We start from the raw sequence: 21,214 nt of genomic DNA, 5'->3' as shown, positions 1-21,214 counted from the left end.
ATGTCTGCACCCAGATTCACACTCCAGCTAATCTGTGGGATTAGCCTGCCATACTTGCATGCTACAGGTCGCATGTGTAATTGCTGCAAACCATCCAGGAGAAATCTGTAAACTAGGCAAGGTGGCCGTGTGCTGAATGCACTGGGTTTGGATTCAGATATTAAACTGAAATATCGAACTCTGCCAAAATGTCTAACAAGATTTCGAAAATAACTTCACTCTCACTCCAGGAGCTTACCTACTAAGGGATCCGATTTCTTCCACAAAAATTTCCAAAGCTAAAGCTAATACCTCATTTTACTTCTGGCAATGTCAGAAACAATGTCAAACTGAACTTGAAAAGCACTCCATTTCCGGAGGAGAGGGGGTGCTGTGATTTCCCATCACTCCTTATGACACTAATTATACACACAAGGTAACTTCATTTGCACTGAGCGGAGTGGCTCAGTGCATGGTGGAGTTCACTCAGCTCAGATCCTTGCACTGCTGAGCGAGTCAATCATGCACTGTAATGGCAGTCACAGCAAGCTTCTGATATGCTTCTCCAAGACTGGCTTGCTTTCTTCTCCCCCCGCCCCTCACTCCCACTCTTCTTCCCAAAGCATAAAGTCTTTCTGGAAGACAATCAGAGATGACTTCCATCTAGTTCCTTTATCAGGCTACATTTGTCACCGCTTCTGCACATTTTGCTCCTTTCCTGTTTAATAATATTTCATCACCACAACAAAACAATATTTATAAAGCATCCCCCTAGCAGTGTGGCTCAGCCCAGACCTAGAAGAGGCAACACAAACAGTTACACATAGCATCAGACAAAGTCATACAGCATCCAGTTATAAATACATGCTAATTAATAAATACCAAGTGCCCTATAATCTCCTATATTGGCTACTCCAGCATAGGCTATGGGAACACCCTCTGAACCTCCATGCAGTGAGTCTTAGGCACTGTTCTGGCAGGTGAAGGGTATTACCTGTCCTGCTGCACAGTCCTGCAGAAGGGGTCCAGCCCCCAGATTAGCAGATCTCATGGGATCCATGAAAGTGTAGGATCAGCATGAAGACAAGGGTCCTCCACTTTGGATCCTGTTTCCATGACTGCCTCCCTGGCAGCACAGCTGTTGTGAATCTCTTTACTAGTCAGTTCCCTCAAAATGAACCTGACAGAGGAGGGGTTCAAAATGCAGAGCAGGAAAAAAAATGGGCGAGTCCTGATTTATCCACATTGGTTCCACTGGGTTGTGGGAGGGAAGGTGCTGCAGTGAACTGTTGTCTCCAGCCAGGGAGCCCCTGGAGAAAGGGTTCCTCGGAGGTATAGAAAGGGAAGGAAAAGTGTAATAGAGATAGTACTCTCCACCTCCCTTTTCCATTTTTCTCCACATCGTATGCCAGGATTCTGTCCCCATCCATCTGTGGAGCAGAGGAGATCACAGAAGCCTAACTAGCCAAACTAAACAGATCAGTATCATTAAGCATGGGGAGGGGTCCAGCACAGAGGCCAACAGTAACTAAAAGAGAAGAGGCTCCTGAGGTGGAAATGTTAGATTGATGTGGATGTCGAAGAAGCAGCTCTACATCCTAGTGACTACAGCAAAAGTTCTAGCATCTGCTAACCTATGGAACAATAGCTCCCTTGAGAGGTGCAGGAGAGACATCAGTATGAGGGACACAGGAAAAAGGTCTTGAATCTATATCAGTCCCTTCTTACTAAGGCCTTTACAAATCAACAGGACCAGTCACAAATCCATCTGCTGCATTATAAGCAGCCAACATAATGAGCACAGCGTAAGCGGTGACTGATGTGATTTGCTTGATAAACAGGGCCAGTTCCTCAGCATTTGGGGCTGTATAAGTAGGGGCATTGGCAGCAGATCGAGGGACGTGATCATTCCCCTCTCTTCAACATTGGTGATGCCTCATTTGGAGTACTGTATCCAGTTTTGGGTCCCACACTACAAGGAGAATGTGGAAAAATTGGAAAGTGTCCAGTGGAGGGCAACAAAAATGATTAGGGGACTGGAATACAAGGCTTATGAGGAGAGGCTGAGGGAACTGGGATTGTTTAGTCTGCGGAAGACAAGAATGAGGGGGGATTTGATAGCTGCTTTCAACTACCTGAAAGGGGGTTCCAAAGAGGATGGATCTAGACTGTTCTCAGTGGTAGCAGATGACAGAACAAGGAGTAATGGTCTCAAGGTGCAGTGGGGGAGGTTTAGGTTGGATATTAGGAAAAACTTTTTCACGAGGAGGGTGGTGAAGCACTGGAATGCGTTACCTAAGGAGGTGGTGGAATCTCCTTCCTTTGAGGTTTTTAAGGTCAGGCTTGACAAAGCCCTGACTGGGATGATTTAGTTAGGGATTGGTCCTGCTTTCATAGAATCATAGAATCATAGAATATCAGGGTTGGAAGGGACCTTAGGAGGTCATCTAGTCCAACCCCCTGCTCAAAGCAGGACTAATTATCAATTTTTACCCTAGATGCCTAAATGGCCCCCTCAAGGATTGAACTCACAACCCTGGGTTTAGCAGGCCAATGCTCAAACCACTGAGCTATCCCTCCCCCCCAAACCCCTTTGAGCAGGGGGTTTGACTAGATGACCTCCTGAGGTCCCTTCCAACCCTGATATTCTATGATTCTAATACAGTAAATCAGCATAACTCCATTGATTTACACTAGCCAAGAATCCAGCCCACGGATTGCATTCAATATTGGGGGCCCATTGTAATCCCTTGGCATCATTACTAACATATTTTAAGCCTATACAGTGAAATTACATGAAAACACACTGGGATTATTTTTACCCGGAACCCTCAAATTCCAACCCTTTGCAAACACGAGCTGGGCAATTTTCTTTCTATTTTTAGCAGTGCTGCTTTGTGCATGTCAGCCACCGAAAGCTCTGCTCCTCAGAACAACGCCTTTGGACATGTAGACTGTTTCTTATAATTAAACAGTGCTACCAGGGCCACAGTGCGCTGGCATGAGATGCTCAAAGGAGGAGAAGCCAAGGAAAAAGAGAGTCTGGGAGAGAGACACCTCCATCACTGGGTTTTTATTCCAAATGGCGACTCTGCAGACACTCACCTTGGCATACAAAGGAAGAGGGAGTTTCTCCAGGGTGGACACGGGCAGTGATGAACACTACTTTCTGTTCAGCTCCAGACCGCAGGTTTACTGAAAAAAAAAAAATATATATATATATATATATATATACACACACACACACATATCTCCTTAAATTGGGTCCCCTATGCAGGACACAAAGGACCATTAATATTAAAGCGTATCCTTTTATTAAAATTGTTCATCCATTATACATGGGGATAATCTATAATTAATGGAAGCAGCATTGCTAGCTATTCATATCATGCCCTATGAAAGACAGTGCAACAGCAAGGATTGCAAGTCTAATGACACAAAGCCAAGGCTGCAACAACAAAGTTAGTTTCCTTTTTAAAAACAAGATTTACTACAGAGAGTTTAACTGCATTGTAATTGCTCGCTCACTTGTGATAAATGTCCTGGAGCAACAAGAAAAGCGGTGGGGTTCCATTTCCATTCACATTGTAAAGCCAATTGCACCCTGCATTACACTTGATACAAGATTTAGCACGGTGCCAAAGAAAGGTAAAGTGCTGGCAAATGACATTTATTAGCATGGACACTGCTTTTTTTTTTCTCTCACTGTTTTGGCCTGGTTTTGTCTCCATCAAAACATAGACCAGATATATTAAAAATCAGCAAAGTATGCAAAACAAACAAGGACTAGATGCACTGAGGAACACTGGAGAGACTAATCATTCTATAGAAAGCACTTCACCCTGCACTGAAATGCAGTCACCTCTGGGGGGGGAACAGGACAGCTATTTAACAGCACATGGCACAACAGTTTCAAGTTGATAGGGATGACAATTTTACTGTATCCATTTGAAATTACAGACAGGGTAGGAGGGAGCTTTAGTAGTTAGAATGTAACCACCCCGTTGGAATTTAGCCAGGACTCTAAGGTTAACATCTTACAATTCAACCCCTATATAGGGATAATAAAATAAAATACTTCAAACTATATTGTCCTGACTGTCTACTAAAACTGTAAACTCTGTGGGGCAGAGGGCATGTTTTCTTCAGTTTCCACAGGCACAGTGCTTACAAACAGGCAATAAAAAGTACACTCTTGCAAAAAGGACCATAGGAATTTTAATGACCATATGAGGTCAGGACCTCAGGTACACATCTCATGTAGATCTAAAACACTCAAGAGGGGTAACATTAAAACCAGCAAGACAATATCGTGACAGACATCTCTGCTTTCAGTTTAATCCATTTCAAGTAGACAACAAGTTTTAAAATATAAAACAAATAAATCTAAATTTCACAATGAATTTTTAATTACTCTCACACACAGTATATACATACACACAGGGAGAGAAATATGGCTCTTTTAATAGCAAGCAAATTGTGAATCCTAATTATTATTTTTTTAATTTTCTGGTTTACAGACATTCTAATCCAAGCCAGTGGCAAATCTATTATAAAATAATAATAATCAATACGTTTTCAGTTCTTCTCTGGAGGCAATTGGACCAGAGACCATAGCAGGATTCTTTTATATTTCTTTAGTCTCTCTAAATGTCCTACAGCTGTTCAGCCGGCAACCCAGCCATCAATTCAGTCTTTGATACGCTAATGTCACTCCTCTCTGGTGTGTTTTTGAGCCCCAGAGGCAGAGAAATATGAGAAAGAATGTCTCTGACAAAAGTAGCAGCTGGTGGGGGCAACCCTGTCTGCAGAAGAAAAGTGGGAGGCAGCATAAAAGAATGCAAGAACATCAGCTAGAACCTGATGACCACCCTGTATCATTAGCATTAACACTGAGTAATGCAGGAAGAAGGAGATAAATCAGCCCCCAATACTGTTAACCATCAGAAGAGTGGAGTTAACCATCAGAGGAGTTTTGGAATAGCCTTCCAAGCAGTGGGGGCAAAAGATCTATCTGGCTTTAAGATTCTACTCGATAAGTTTATGGAGGAGATGGTATGATGGGATAATGTGATTCTGGTAATTAATTAATCTTTAAATATTCAGGGTAAATAGGCCAAATCCCCTGAGATGGGATATTAGATGGATCGGACATGAGTTACCCAGGAAAGAATTTTCTGTAGTATCTGGCTGGTGAATATGCTCAGGGTTTAGCTGATCGCCATATTTGGGGTCGGGAAGGAATTTTCCTCCAGGGCAGATTGGAACAGGCCCTGGAGATTTTTCGCCTTCCTCTGTAGCATGGGGCATGGGTCATTTGAGGGAGGATTCTCTGCTCCTTGAAGTCTTTAAACCACGATTTGAGGACTTCAATAGCTCAGACATAGGTGAGGTTTTTCGTAGGAGTGGGTGGGTGAGATTCTGTGGCCTGCGTTGTGCAGGAGGTTGGACTAGATGATCAGAATGGTCCCTTCTGACCTTAGTATTTATGAATCTATGTTAAGTGAAAAGAGAAGTCCAGGATGTCTCCTGTAACTAGAGTTGCATTTTCTTCTATTTTAAAAAAATGTCTAGCATTAAAGAGGCAGATACTTAACTCAGAATATACAACCAAGGCTAATCATACAAAAATAAAAATAAAATTGAATGGTGTTGACAATTTACACCAGGTAAGACTCTGCCCCATGCTTTTGAGATGACATATATAATACTTTATATAATATATACACACACACACACACACACACACACACACACTTTCTCTCTCTATAATTATTATTAAGATTAATAGATGATTAATTTTCCTCTAATGCTGGAAAGATTATTCCCCATTTGAGGCCTGATCCAAAGCCCACTGAAAGCAATAGAGACATTGCATTTATTTCAGTGGGCTTTAGCTCAGACCCTACATTCAAGCCCCATAAAATGTCTTTCACTCCTCCTCCATATACATTAGAGAGGGTCAGTACTGCGTGAGCTGCAAGGGACGGGTTAATTCCTTACTATATGGAATCTGGTAAATAACTTCTTGAACTATATTTATCACAGGGAATATATACTTACACATTTTCATGTTAATTTCTATACAGATTTTCTCTCATTTTATAATTAAATTGTCAAGAGCAGGAACATATTAAAAAAAGTCCTCGTTTGTGATCTTAAATAATACCTTGGAGTACTCATATAGAAAGCACTTTTTAAAACCAATTTACTTATTTTATTTGTGCTTTTTATCACTGTTAGGTGTCTGCTTAGTTTTGTTTTGTTTGCAGTCTGTTTCACTCCTCACTGTTTGGGTTGCAGAACCTGCAGGAAAACATCTAAACGGAAATCCCACCACCCTCCCACTAGAACAGGGTTGGCCAACATGAGCCTGAGAAGGAGCCAGAATTTACCAATGTACATTGCCAAAGAGCCACAGTAATACGTCAGCAGCCCGGCCAATCAGCGCCTCCCTCTCCCTCCGGGCACCTCCCAATCAGCTGTTTTGTGGTGTGCAGGAGGCTCTGAGGGAGAAGGGGAGGAGCAATGGCACAGCAGGCTCAAGGGAGGGGGCGGGAAGGGATGGAGGTGGGGCAGGGCCTGTGGCAGAGCCAGGGGTTGAGCAGTGAGCACCCCCTGGCCCATTGGAAAGTTGGCACCAGTAACTCCAGCCGCGGAGTCGGTGCCTGTACAAGGAGCCGCATATTAACTTCTGAAGAGCCGCATGTGGCTCCAGAGCCACAGGTTGGCCACCCCTGCACTAGAAAGTCATGACATTATCTTTTATAAACATTTTTCTTAAAAAGTACATTTTGGAAGATTGTCTTTAAAAGTAACTTTTGGGCTTAAGCATATTGGTATTGTCTTTTAAATGCAGCTGTGCTTGTGACAGATGCTGGCTAGTTAGCTGTGGAAAGCACAATTCTCTGTTTAACAGATCCATCACAAGATGCAGGCTCACCTATGCTACCCTCTAGGTATGCCTGAACTCTAACCTGGAAAAGACATGATGATTCGGGAGACATGAGTTCAGTATCCATTGGCCTGTTCAATAGTTCAGCTTCCCTTCAGAGGCTGGCAATCAGGGGACCAATTAGGGTTGATGTGGACACCTGTCCACAGGTTATTGGACTACGAGTGCCATACTTTTTTCTTGTAGTCCATCCAACAGCTGTCAGATAGCAAAGACCAGAGACTGACGTTTGGGTTCAGACCTAACACCCACAGTCTTGAAAATTTCAGGTTGGGATCTGAACTTTATATAACTGTGGCATATCTAATAACAGCTTTAATTCTTTTCTGACCTTGGGTTGGAATCAGAGCAGCAATTTACACCTGAAAATCTCACCGTAGATAGTGCTGTCCTAGGGCACTCCCTTGTGGTCTGTGACCCTGTAGGTCCTTAAAGGAACCCTCCTGGTCCCAGACCCTTAAAAGGAGCAATGCAACAATGGTTTGGGATTGCCCTATACTTTCCCTCTCCCATACACTAACTCTTCCCCAGATCATGTTCCTCTTTCCCAGTGATTGCTTCAATTGCTTGCCTGGAGACATGGAACAGGATAACTACCCTCTCTGGCCTTAAAGGGCCAGTACCCCGTTACACATGCATCACATTACCAATCCCCAATACAGCCAGTCCTACCACCATTTCTATGTTTGTATGGATCACATATTCTCAGTCTTGTAACTTTCCCAAGTTATATCTTGCAAACACTGAAACACAAATTTTACACTTTAAAATAAGTCCAGTTTTTGCAACCATCGAGTTCTCCTTAACCCACACGGTGATAATATTTTCCGCTCTCTCTCTCTCTCTTTCAATGTGATACTTGGTCATCTTTTTTGAAAGGCTGCTATTGAGCAACAGACTTCAAGGCAAAATGAGTGAAACTGTATCTGGTCCTGTCTTTACTGCTATTTGATACCCCCTCTCCCCCAAAATGGCCTTCCTTTAAACTTCAATCTTATATTGTGAATCCTTCCTATTTTGGAATTGCAAAACTCAAAATTAAAATTATAGAGATTTGAAAGATGTGACTTGTTTAGCAGATGCCAGAATGTTTAAGAAGTTCAAATAAAGAAAAGCAAGGTTTCTATTGCCATTACTTCCAGAATGCACACAGTTCAACTTTCAGCTGCTTTCAACTACCTGAAAGGGGGTTCCAAAGAGGATGAATCTAGACTGTTCTCAGTGGTAGCAGATGACAGAACGAGGAGTAATGGTCTCAAGTTGCAGTGGGGGAGGTTTAGGTTGGATATTAGGAAAAACTTTTTCATGAGGAGGGTGGTGAAGCACTGGAATGGGTTACCTAGTGAGGTGGTGGAATTTCCTTCCTTAGAGGTTTTTAAGGTCAGGCTTGACAAAGCCCTGGCTGGGATGATTTAGTTGGGGATTGGTCCTGCTTTGAGCAAGGGGTTGGACTAGATGATCTCCTGAATCCCTTCCAACCCTGAGATTCTATGATTCAAGGTTTTGTAAATGCACAGCACCAAATTCATAACAGTAAAATTAAATGGCAATTAGCCACTGGAATGTACTTTCATTAAAGAGAAAATGAATTGAATTATTACTGCAGATTTGTTTTCATTTTTCACTGCAGTATTATCATACCATTATCCACAAGAGACAGCCAAAGTTTTTCAAATCCACTCTGAAAACCACCACCACCACCACCACCACATGTAAGAATGGGTGCTTTTGCACAGGTGTAAGCTGAAATCAAACTGTATTCCACTGGCTGTTATTCCCAGTTGTTCTCTTTGCTTGTAAGTGTTGTGGCAGGCCTCGCTACCCATGCACGTTCCTCTCCTACCACTCATGGCTGCAATCTTGTTTGAAGAAAAAAATCCTTAAATAAAAACATGTGCAGGCCTAGGGTGGCTAAAGCCAATCTAAACAATATTAAAATCAACAGCTGCTCCAGCTTTAAACTAAACTATTCACTTGAGTGATAGGTTCAGCACAGAACAAATGTTCTACTCAAAAGAAATCCTGGTGGACTCTAGCTACAGATAAAGAATTATGCAGCATGTATATGAACATACATACTGATGAACAGGGGTGAAAGTAACTTAAAGGACTTACCGGTACTCCGGAGTCCTGAGCAGGGGGGCATGGCCTTGACCGAAAGAGACGGGGCCTTTAAATAACCCTGCCCTTTAAAGATTTAAAGGCCCCAGCTGGGAGCCCCCGTGCCTTTAAATCACCCCCAGAACTACCAGCTGCAGAGGCAGCTGGGAGCCCGGCGCTCAGGGGTGATTTAAAGGGCCCCGGGCTCCAGCCGACTCTACTGCTGCAGAGCTCCAGGCCCTTTAAATCACTGCCAGAGCCCTGCCGCCGCTACCCTGGGGCTCCGGCAGTGGGACTCGGGGGGCGCTTTAAAGGGCCCAGGGCTCCAGCTGCTGTGGGGAGCCCAGGGCCCTTTAAAGTGCCAGCATGGGGAAGCCGGTCCGGTCCGGCATGGCGTACTGGCTCTTGCTGGTACCTCATACCGGACCGGACTGGCTTAGTTTCACCTCTGCTGATAAAGGACCAGTTTCCAACTGCTCCTGCCTTAGGAAAAGAGGGAGGTCAGACTGGCAAACTCCAACTTGCACATCCACACAGGGGCCAGCCCCTGCTGCTTGTACCCCATTCTGCCAGTACAAGAAGGGAGTGTTAGTGACACTAGCGCTGCTACACAATCCACTAGGAATGTGGCAGCATAGCCAGGACACAGGTGATCTCTGCACCAGCCCACCCATCATGGCAGGGAGCACATGCTCACTCTTGTAAAGGGTGCAGCCGTTGCCATGCCTGATTATCATTCTGCAGTGCCTTAAGGACCATACTTCTGCTTAATTCTTAATTCAAGTGTGGGAGTAATTTCCTGATGCCAGGTCAGACCACAAGAGCCAAAATTCAGCAAAGAGGCTGGTGCATGGGAGATTTCCACCTCAGAAGGATTCAGATTCATGGGAGATGGTCATAGATGTTACACATGGTATTAAGGCTGACGGAACCAGACGAAGGTGTAGAATATGCTCTCTTAGTCCCTTTTCTATATTTTACCTCAGAAAAACCACAACTGGACACCATCAACAGAATCAGAAGAAAAGCCAAAAACTGAATCTTCATGGAAAGCAAACTCCCCTCTGGGGCTGAAGAGAGGGCGGGGGTAAAATGGGGACAGTTGTACTGAGGCCATGAGCTCAGGGAAGCTCCCCAGATGTCTAACTCGGGTGAAATGAGAGAGCTGGGGGCCCAGTAGTATGACCTACTGGGGCCCCAAATTTCTCTCAACAGTTATGCTTCCTTTCCTTGGGGATGGAACTGGGAGCCCTAGGAGATCTGCCTCTATTACCCATGCCGCCACACTCCCACTGCATTGAATTTGCACAAGTCATTTAATCTATCGGTTCCTCAGTTTCCCACATCTAAGATACGGATAATGATACAAAGATCTGTGGAAGAAAAGCAACACAAGCCTTATTATTAGAGGTGGCCTCTCAAAGTCAAGGCTGAGATGCATTGGTGGGACACTGTGGGGAAGTTCTCAGTGCCACTACCCACGCTTTACCTCTTCCATAGAAAAGCAGAAGTTCGCAGTCACCAGGGCTTTGAATCTTTCATCAGACTGACAGTCACACTTCAATTAAAGACACGTGTAAAAATTTTTGCGAAGCCTTTTTGAAACATGGGCTGTCGACAAAATAACCTAATACTACACTGTCTGAGTCTCCAATACTTTGAAGTATAAGATGGGCTGTTGCAAGTGTTGGAATCACTACTAAGGTCTCCATGGAGTGAATAAAACCCCATCACAGTAAAAAAAAAAAAAAAAAAAGTCTAATCCAAAGCACACCACTGTATTACATTTCACTCCACCGTCTCTGTGTCCAACAGAACTACTGTAACATCTGTCTCAAAAGTTAACGCTGATCTTATTGTTGTCCTGACTGCCTGGTCTCTACCTCATTAAACTACTTTAACAGCATTTACTGTACTCTGGTGTTTCCTGAGAGACCAGATTAGCACCTAATTCCATTTATTTTTTTGTTATTTCTGGTCGCAAATGTCATTTCAGGTAGGACTGCGTGTCTCAGCAACACGCTCAGCAAGAGAGCAATTTTCGCCACCCTTGAATCCCTTTGGGCTTGGTAGGGTCAAGGAAGCACAAGCTTGTTGTGCCTGTTGATACTTTGTTCAGAGGCCTCCTCCCTCCTCCTGAACTGTGTGAAGAAACCTGCTGCCATGGGCTGCATTATGTGAAAATAATCCTACTTGGCCTGCAGGGACACACACGCAAGGACTGAACCAAGCTTTTGAAAGGACTGCTGCCAGCATTTTCGCTTTTCTATTCTCTGTTGAAGGAAATGGGGTTCTAGGTATCAAACAGGGAAATAGGGCATCTGCCAAAGTGCAATTCAGTTCCTCAGCCACAAACAGTAACTCCTGGTTGTCAGCCAAGCCAAGTAAAGGCTCGAGGATGCGCCCTCCCCACTGTCCATTTTCTCCAGGCTCACCTGCTGTTCTGATGTCTTTATCTCTACTCCTAGAACAAATCAAAATAGGAGCAAAACCTTCTCATTGTCTCATGACAATTTCGGTATTGCCTGCTTCCAGTCAGGTCTGAAATACTGCAGCATCTCATGCTTTTTCAGAACTTTTGCCCCCCTCTGGAACCCAGCAAAGCTTAGGCTCATGCTGATGAAAAATCTATTTTATAAAAAGTAAATTGAATGTCTGTAAACCCTCCCCTTCCCCAAACTCTCCTTACCACTCAAAAGGTTATGTTTCAGTTCTGGAGACACTGGCACTCTCTTGATTTAATTACAATAGATTGGCCTATCAGTGTGTACTTTCACTTAAGAGAGACAAGCTGGGTCTTTGAACTCACAACCCTGGGTTTAGCAGGCCAATGCTCAAACCACAGAGCTCTGGATGGAAATTCTGCACCTAAACTTTGGAGAGGATGGGTCAAGATCCACGCTTTACAGCTTGGTACTACGCCAGGAGTTAGGTCAGGCCGTGTTGTAGCCATGTTGGTCTCAGGATATTAGTGAGACAAGGTGGATGAGAGAGACGAGTGACCTGAAGAAAAAGTGTGTCTCCCTCACCAACAGAAATTGGTCCAATAAAAGCTATTACCTCACCCATCTTGTCTCACTAATATCCTGGGACCAACATGGCTACAACACGGCCTGACCTAACTCCTGGCGTAATACCAAGCTGTAAAGTGTGGATCTTGACCCATCCTCTCCAAAGTTTAGGTGCAGAATTTCCGTCCAGAGTCTGTGGTTTGAGCATTGGCCTGCTAAACCCAGGGTTGTGAGTTCAATCTTTGAGGGTGCCATTTAGGGATCTGGGGCAAAAATTGGGGATTGGTCCTGCTTTGAGCAGGGGGTTGGACTAGATGACCTCCTGAGGTCCCTTCCAACTCTGATATTCTATGATTATCTCAGCTTACTATGGCCCTATCGGCATGTTCTGAAGTTCTGTTGAATTCAAAGGCACTTAAGCATGTTCTGAATTTAAGCATGCACTTAAATGCTTTGCTGAATTGGGGCCTACATAGAAAAAGCTCTCTCTGAGATTGTCATTGCAACATCATTTTAATCTTGGGAGAGCATTCTACTATTTATCCCTATACCCCATGTTGTTCCCAAAACAACTTCTTTTTACATTTCTCTTAAAATCAAAGCTGTTTTGAAGTATTATTTAACCCCTTTACTCTGGCAGCATAGAAATTACCAGGACCATTACAATGGGCCTGTGAGAATGTGCGCTTTATTGATGTGTACACTGACCTAATATCAAATGGATTCTGCTGACATGGAAAAATGCAAATTGGGTATTATATTTGCATGCTACTTTTATTGTGCCCTTGTGTCTTCATAAAAAGATAAAGTTTGGGCTAATAAAAACAAAACATTTCTGGAGCTCATATAAGCAAATGTTTATGTAGGCAGGTAACAAATTGGTTTGTCATTTAAGGGAACATAACAATCATTATAATCATCCTTAGGCAAAATAGGTTGGTGGCTTTTGCTTAGCTTTTAGCTTTGATTTGCAAATCAATTTAATACAGCACAGTGTCTCAAAGACAGGATGTCACAGGGTTAATACTTTTCCTTGTGTTCTCCCCTCCCCCCTGCCCCGACTCTGTGACCTGGGAGTTGGACTAGCTTGAGTTCAGAGCAAATTAAATATATTCTAGCTAGAAAGAGAGAAAAGGAGCATTTAGATGTATGTTATGTGTGAGAATCCTACTGGGGTGCAAACAGAGGAAAAGACCCCTCCCAAAGCATTCTGAAGGTAGAGGGTGAAAGAGTTAACCACAGATCTTTGTGCCACTAGGGCTCTGGATGCGTAATGCACATAGGATCTCCTTGCCTAGATGCTTCTTTCTTCCTTTACTCCTTTAGTCTTTTGCAACAATGCCCCTTTCATCCCTTCTGACAACCAATGATCTCCACCAGAATGTGGCAAAGTAAACTTTGGTGACAGTTTAACTAGGCAAAGATGATGCGACAGCCTGAATTCTATTTACCAGAATGACTTGACCATTAAAATCCAGACCAGTGCACCAGTTCCTTTCCCTTCCTTGCCACTTTCCCACTCCTCCCCCCCCCCCAACACACACACTTTATTCCAAATGGCAGGGTATTTTGGAGGGGTGCTCTGCGGAGGGGAGGCTATGTAAAATTGTTTCAACGTTAATGCTCGACTGAATTTTCAACTTAATAGCCCAGTGCGGGGATATGATTGTAAAGCAAAAGGCCAGAAATAGCTCCTGGTAAAAATTTTCTGAAGCGAGTTCAAAGGACACCACTTAGCTGCTTGGAAAATCAGAAATGGCAAAGGATTGTTTAGCAGGTTCTCCTCACCCTCCCCAAACCCATTTTTTTGTTTTTAAATCTTCATGAAGTCTTGGAAGCAAACATTTTTCCGTCTGGGCTTCATGACACTGTCATGCCTGATACTCCTCTAAGGAAGGGAAATTAAACAGCATGCAAAGACTGCTAGTTTATATGTTTTTGTCTTTTTTTCCAAAACAGGGCTTTGCATTTAGATTATTCATCCACATCTGAACTTTGAAATGTAAAATCCCATGAAGAGGGAATAGAAAACAGGAATATGAATAGCACATTATTTGACTCAAATGACCAAGGGGATGGCAACTTGCAATTAAGGTTGCAGACAGTAGCATTTAATGTCACCTATCTGCATCACTATCATATAACCGTTTAGCAGACAGGGCCGCAGCCTGCTTTCTTTTTCCCTTTCCTGCTTTGATATTTATAAAGTCAAGTTGTAGTGCAGATAAACCCCTTCCTCTCCAGAGACCAAGGGAAGGCAGTAAATTATGGGAAGGCTAAGTGGTACATCAAATGTCTCTCCTCAAAGCCATATATCATCTTGTTAAATTTGATGTATAATCCCAGAACCCCAGAAATCATTCCAAGAATCACAGAAAATGCAGAAGTGTCCTTCAAGTGATATAGTACAAGAAAGTAAAGTCTACCTACAGAAAAACATTCTAGGCATGTTTTGCTAAAAGTCTCTACTTCACATGGGACCCACTAGACATTATTCCCTAAAGCACGGCACAATGGGCATTCACCTTTTCTGCTTGGACATATTGATATAACAGATGTACTTTTTTTGCAACATTAAACCACAAAATGAACCAAAAAAACCACTTCACCTATTTAAAAATAAATCACCCAGTGTTCTTCTGCCCCTTTCAGTGCAGATGCACTGTTCCTGTTACCACCAATAATAACTCTTTCCATAAGAAGATCCCCAAATGCTTTAATGGGACAGAGACCGGTTTTTTAGTCTGTGTTTGTAAAGTGCCCTCTCTCAGTGGGGTCTTGGTCTATAACTAGGGCTTCTAGGTGCTACAATAATAGAAAATATAATAGATTACTAATAATGATGATGAACTAAGCCTCACAACCCCACGGTGAGGCACAAACCCACAGAAAGTCTGTGACAGTTTCAGAAATGGAACTCAGACCACTCGAGTCCCTGCCTTGTCCCTTATAACCACACGGCCATCCTTTCCTTTTGCACGTACAATTGCTGCCCATGTAGGATCCTGAGTTCCTTTAGTACAAAGGTCATCCAGGCTAAAAATATACATGCAAGAAATTCCCATTTGTGGCTAGTCTCAGTTCCCTGCCCTTTATTTCATTTGTGTCTTTTATGTGGTTTTTAAAATGGGGACTCAGAGTGGATGTCTGGTAACCAAGTGCTGCAAGGCAGCGTAGCATCAGCTCTCCCAATTGTTGGAGGCTAAAGCCAGATTTGGCTGCTCCAGGTGTTGTTTCGTTGAAAGACGAGGGTTACTTACGGCAGAAAGAAAAGTTACATTCTCATGAGCATAGGGTGTATTGCCAGCCAGAAACAGACAGGGCACTCTAGTGGTTGGAGGAGGAATATGACAGTAAGGACTTCTTGCTTCTGTTATTTCCAGTTCTGCCACTGATTTGCTGTGTGACTACAATGTTTGAAATTAACCATGCATTAAATGGGAATAATCATACACCTCAAAAGAGGAAACCAAAGTCTAATTAATTAGTACTCAAAAGCCCCCTGAGATTCTGAGATTTAGGGCCCTGGCCATTCCTAATGGCTCTTTGTGCCATTCCAGGGGTACAAAAAACACGTCAAGCTGCCTTAAGACAGCAGCTGAGGATTCCCCTGACAAGGGAGCTGCACTTAGCCCCCTTGTTGTAAGGAATATTTTAAGGATGGCAGGGAGTATGCCATGTGTAGAAGAGGGTTAGGCCAGAGCAATGTGCTCCTGCAATCCTGGAAGGTGGCTCCACGGACAATCCCGGCTGATTATCCACTGGCACATTAGAGCAGGTCTGAGGCTGCTCTACCATGTGCCAGAAGTCAGTTTTGCCCCTTTGCAGCCCCCAGGATCAGCGAGGAGGTTGGTTGAAATCCACGTAACACCCCAGACCCATCCAGATAAGCCAACTGCAGGGATCTGTTCCAGAAGAGACCATGGCAGTGCAAAATATTCATCATTACATTCTGATCAATAAGATAGCTGAAATTGCTCTCTGTATTCCTACCTTTCAGACACTGATTTGGAATGACATGAACTTCTATGAAGCATACACTTAATGAAATACTGAGTGTGGGAACACAGACATATAAAAGGAGACTGAATAACTGCACACCCACCAGATTAGCACCTGCATGTTAATGCATGGGGAACATGTGTATTCTAATTATTTTTGCCTTGTATTGGATCTTCCTTGTGAGGAATGAGTGGTATGGACAGGGTTAAGCAGAACAAAACCTTCACTGCACAAGACTCCAGGAGAAAGCAGTGATCCCTCAAGCACAAAAGCGAGAGGTATGCTGCAGAAGAGTTCCGCTTCCCTTGAACTATGACTGCATATTCTCTGCTAGCCAAGTGAGTGGTCAATAAAAAACAACCTGCTGAAATTAGATTAATGGGTGGCAGTGTTTCTCAAAACGTGAGGCTGGCCACTTTTGGGAAGCTCTGACCTTCTTCCAGAAAAGGCTCAAGCCAGCACAAAGAAAAAAGGCAAAAGAAAAAGATTGTTCTCTTTTGTGCTTAGGATTTACCCAAACCAGAATTTGGTATTAAATGTTTAGCACTGAATACTAAATGCTCAGTGGATGGTCCCTCATTAGCTGAGTCCAATGATGAAATGACTCGTCAAGAAAGAAAAATAGCAGACCGTCCTCAGCCAGGACTAAAATAAACCCCTCTTATGCATCATCCCCACCACTAATCCAGAGGTATGTTTGCTCTCTTTTGTCAGACATGGAGTCTGCTCTCTGAGGAACACTCTTAAGGTAGCTGCCAGAATTCCATCATCTGACTTGATCCCAACATGGAACATTTCCAAAGGGCCCATTTCTCCACTTTTACACCAGTGTAATTTCACTGACTTCAATGGTGTTACATCTGATTTACACCAGTGTAACAGACAGGAGAATCAGGATCAAATCTCCATTCTATGATGTATGGCAGATTACATCTGGATTTTTATAGACCCCAATCCCAAGGTTGGCAGAGAAGAGCTTAGCTTTCTCCTGCTACAGCAGTGGACCCCAAACTTTTTACCTTGCACCCCCCACACCTTTGTCTGCACCTCCCCACTCCTACCACCCAGAGCTGGGAGTGGGGGACATGGACAGAGGTAAGGGGCCAAGGCTGAGGGCCAGCAGCCAGGGCCCTGGGTGCGGTGCCAGCCGCAGAGATGGGTGGCACTCCCTCCCCGCCTGCATAGGGGCTGACCCAGGCCCCAGCTATGCCCCCCCTTAACATTCCTCGGTGAGTCAGCTTCCCATTAGGGGGCTGTGCTCCACAGATTGGGGACCTCTTCTCTACTGTTACCTGCACAGAATACAATGCTGGGCCAGCCATGGGAAATGAATTAAGTCCCCCCAGCACATTGTCAGTGGGATGTGCGGGTCAGTTTGGAGAGGACCGTCACTTGTGGAGTGTCTTAAACTGGTGTAATTTACACCTTCATCCCACTCCCCCTTCCTCAGTGAGTAAATTACACTCACCACCAAGGGTGGCACCTGGTCTGGCAGTTAGTGTCATGGAGGCTCTCCAGGGAGAGGGGCAGAGCTGAAATGAAAAGCAGGGGGTGGGTTTCTCTTCCTGTCTGGCCCTGGGCTGCAGTGAGCCAGGCCTTCTATCTTTACTCCGGACACTGGCTGAGAGGAGCCCAGTTATATTTGTTTGTCCATTAAAGCAGCAATCAAAATGCCTGCCCCTTAAAGGGGCAAGGGAGTCATGCTTGCCCCTTGAAGGTCCAAAGAGAGATATAACAGGGCTTCCCACATCAAAAGTTCTTTTCACTAACTTTCCTCTTTTACAACAAGTCCACCATAAAGGTATTTAAACTCCATCAAGGTGTATAGGAGCTTTTCCTGCTCTGACAGGGCTGTCATACGGGATAATATAACATCTTCCTCACAATGGGCTAACAAAGGGTCCTCGCACAGACGTGATTCTTCCTTACAATGATTGTAAGCAGCACATTAACTTTGTGTGCATGCTAGTGTCTGAAAATTCTATTTAACTGTCCTTTCTGTGCCATAATTAGTTAGCAATATCTTTCAGAGGGGCATTTAGTCTGAATAGTATATTGTAGATCTAAACCCATTCATGTTTATATTACACACACCCTTTAAAAGTTGTGTGAGAATCATAAAACCTGCCTTGCCAGCAAGCTGTATTTAAAATAGATATAATCTCCCACAAACCTACAGAGAGATTTTAATTAAAGTCAAAGGACCCTTTAACAGAGAGAGAGAAAAAAAAACCTAAGAGCTAGAATTCATTTTAAAAATGCTCCATTTTGAAGCCAAATGGATTGTTCTCAGCCATCATGTACTTAAAGGATGGGGCATGTCAAAGATGGGAATGTCAGGTGCGAGATGCTGTGAAACCCCAAAGGACAGGAAGGGTGTCGGAGAACCAGACACCGCAATTTCTGGAGCAGAACTATTTTGCTGCATTCGTCATGTTTGTGCCTGTCCCAAGTTATCCAGGGAAACTTCTGTATTCCCTTTCATAAAAGCATTGACATTAGAGCTGCCAGAGACCTTTTAACTCACCTAGTCCATCCTCCTCAGACCAGTGCCCAGTTTCCTTGGAGAACTGTTCCAAGTCTCATCTTGAGGATATTTTTCTGGCTCTCTAGACAAAATGTTCCTTTGTTCAATTTTATCCCATTACTTCTATTAATATCTTGTTGGGACTCATACCCTCTCGTTCAATAACCTCTTCTCCTTCCTTGATGTTTATACCCTTAAATACTTCTAATCTGTCGCTTCTTGCTCAGGCAATGAGACATTCCAGAGAAGCTAAGTATTTTCCTTGCTTTCAGTCTTTACCACATAGACCGACCACTAACCAACTCCAGCATTACAGTTCCTACATCCTTATGAACTGTCCTACACCCCAGTTTTGTCACAGTCTCTTGGAGGAATACCTTCAATGTGCCAGACCCCCAAGGGGTCTCACTCTTTCTTCAGGGAAGTCCATGCAGCCTCACCATCTCCTGAGACTGAACCTTTGGGGCTTCAGCACTCCTGCTTCACACCACAAGCTCTGCTCAGCAAGTCCTCTGTCAGCTGAGACAGACTCCTGCTTAGAGACTTTTAGACCCATCAGGGACTAATGTACCTCACCCAGGATGTGCAGTGACACTCAAACCGCATTTTGAAAACAGTTGGGTTAATCAGTCAACTGGAACACAGCATTGGAAGTCCTTAGGTTAGCCCAAAGAAATTGAAATTAAAACATAGGTCAGTCTGCTCAGCCCACAGCAGTTCACCAGCCAAGCTGTAGTGCATTCCATTTACAGGCCCTGGGTCACCTTGTCTTCCTTCCTAAATCAGTTCCCAGGTGAGAGCACTCAGGCTCCTTCCAGAAGCCAACTCGTTGTACCCCCACCTCATGCCTTCCAGTCCTTTGTTCTCAAGTGAGGTTTTTTACTCAGTTTCCCTGCTGAGAGGTGGGGAAATCCTCCTCTCCCAGGGTCATTGATTGCTAGGTGTCACTGTTCTTGTGACTGGAGCTTTTCCATTGTCTTCTCTTTTGATGCGAGTTGGCTAGGGTTACCATACGCCCATATTTTCCTAGACATGTCCAGCTTTTTGGTTCTTAAATCGTTGTCCGGGAGGAATTTTTAAATATCTAAAAACGCCCTGCCCCCCGTAGAGTGTCCTCTTTTTTGAATGTTCAAATATGGTAACCCTAGAGTTGGCCTCAGCCTGTCCTTTTTAAATGAACTGCTCAGGCCAGTAGGCAACTTCCCATATATCTTTTAGCCTGCCCTGAGAGCAAACTTAGTCCTTCTCCTGCACTGGGTAGCTATGCAGAGCAGAGGGGAAAGTGAGGTACACATAGGATTCATAAAAAAAAAATAAAAAAGGCTCAATGCTTGGGCCAGAGCTAGCATCCCTTTCTTGTCCTCCTACCATACACTTTACATTCTCTTAGCCATGACATTATATTCTCTAGCCTTTTCCACAGCATAGGAAAGACATTCTTTTGCTTGAGATCTGTCTTGGAGAAGACATGCCGCAGTGCTCAGTTTCACCCATGCATAATATCTGCTGCTGGAGCGAATTCTTGTCATCTCTGCAATAAGTTTTGTAACAGTTCACTGATGTGGGATGATGATGGGCAGTTGGCTCTTTATATGGTTCAGCATCCTTAGCAATTTCCTAGGATTCTAAACTAGTATTTAAGTGGCTATATTGATTCTAGATGACACCTAACCACAACTCTCCCAGTAGAGAACACAAATGAAAGCAATCACCCATAATAAGTCATGTGGTTGTGCTGGATGCCCACATGCATCAGATCCTTCAACCACAAGAACTGGGGTTACCCAATATTAACCACGTCTTGACACTCATTATTCATTTTACAGAGCTCTGAAAGTTATGTTTTTGTGCCCACTGGCCAACACCAACTTGCATAGCTATAGCAGATACATGCAAAGTTGGAAACATCTTTGGTCAATAAATTCCCATGTAAATCTCCGAGCAGGAACATGAGACCATAACTCCTAGTTTCCAACAGAACCACTGTAAAAGTCACTTAAAGCATTAATACATATATTTATTAGTGAACGTAAATTGAATTATGCTTTGCTCTTTCCAATAAAAAAATAAAACAAAGGTCTCTTCAGGGAAAGAGGGCTAGAAAGGTTAAACAAACGATGAAAGTCAAAGTCAATCCATTCTAATCAAACTTGATAAATATGTAAATTACAGCAACTAAACAGTTGGCTTTGACAAATGACTCCTATGTAATGGATTTTTTTTTTTGTAGAAGTAAGGCTACAGTTCAACTGTCTCACTGTTTTCTTAAAAGCCTTATGTTTCACATTAATATAAAGTGAGAGTCAGTGTTCACACTGGGGATTAGTACAAGCAACTGTAGACAGCAGGTAACTTCCTAGGAGGGTGCCGTGATCTGATCTGGTGGCATCGCTTCCATCAGTATTGCCACAGTGCCTGGTGGTGTTTTATCAAATGGCTTGGCCTTAAGGAGCTGTCTGATGCCAAGAGACCTATAAAACCTAGACCTCACCACTATGGTTTTATCTATGGTCTTTTAAAGGCAATAGTGAAGAAGCACATATAATTCAAAGTGGCAGTAGCATGCACTAGAGAGAATCTGTGAAGTCACAATAGTTACAGAAATGAAAATATATAAGAAAAATTTCAAGCTTTCATACC

General features: G+C 43.6%; 1 protein-coding gene across 1 annotated transcript in view; it reads right to left on the bottom strand.

Annotated features, from left to right (window-relative positions):
• LOC119859961 (AGBL carboxypeptidase 4) overlaps window positions 1-21,214 on the bottom strand; it is a 1,439,111-nt gene that overhangs the window by 286,295 nt on the left and 1,131,602 nt on the right. Inside the window, exon 7 of the mRNA XM_038412901.2 lies at window positions 3,085-3,174. Coding sequence (XP_038268829.1) covers window positions 3,085-3,174 — 90 coding nt within the window. The remainder of the gene's footprint in view (window positions 1-3,084; window positions 3,175-21,214) is intronic.

The sequence above is a fragment of the Dermochelys coriacea genome, chromosome 8 (assembly GCF_009764565.3).
Source record: "Dermochelys coriacea isolate rDerCor1 chromosome 8, rDerCor1.pri.v4, whole genome shotgun sequence".
Lineage (NCBI taxonomy): Eukaryota > Metazoa > Chordata > Testudines > Dermochelyidae > Dermochelys > Dermochelys coriacea.
Note: the sequence above shows the minus strand (reverse complement) of the source record. Positions and strands in the feature narration are given on the sequence as shown.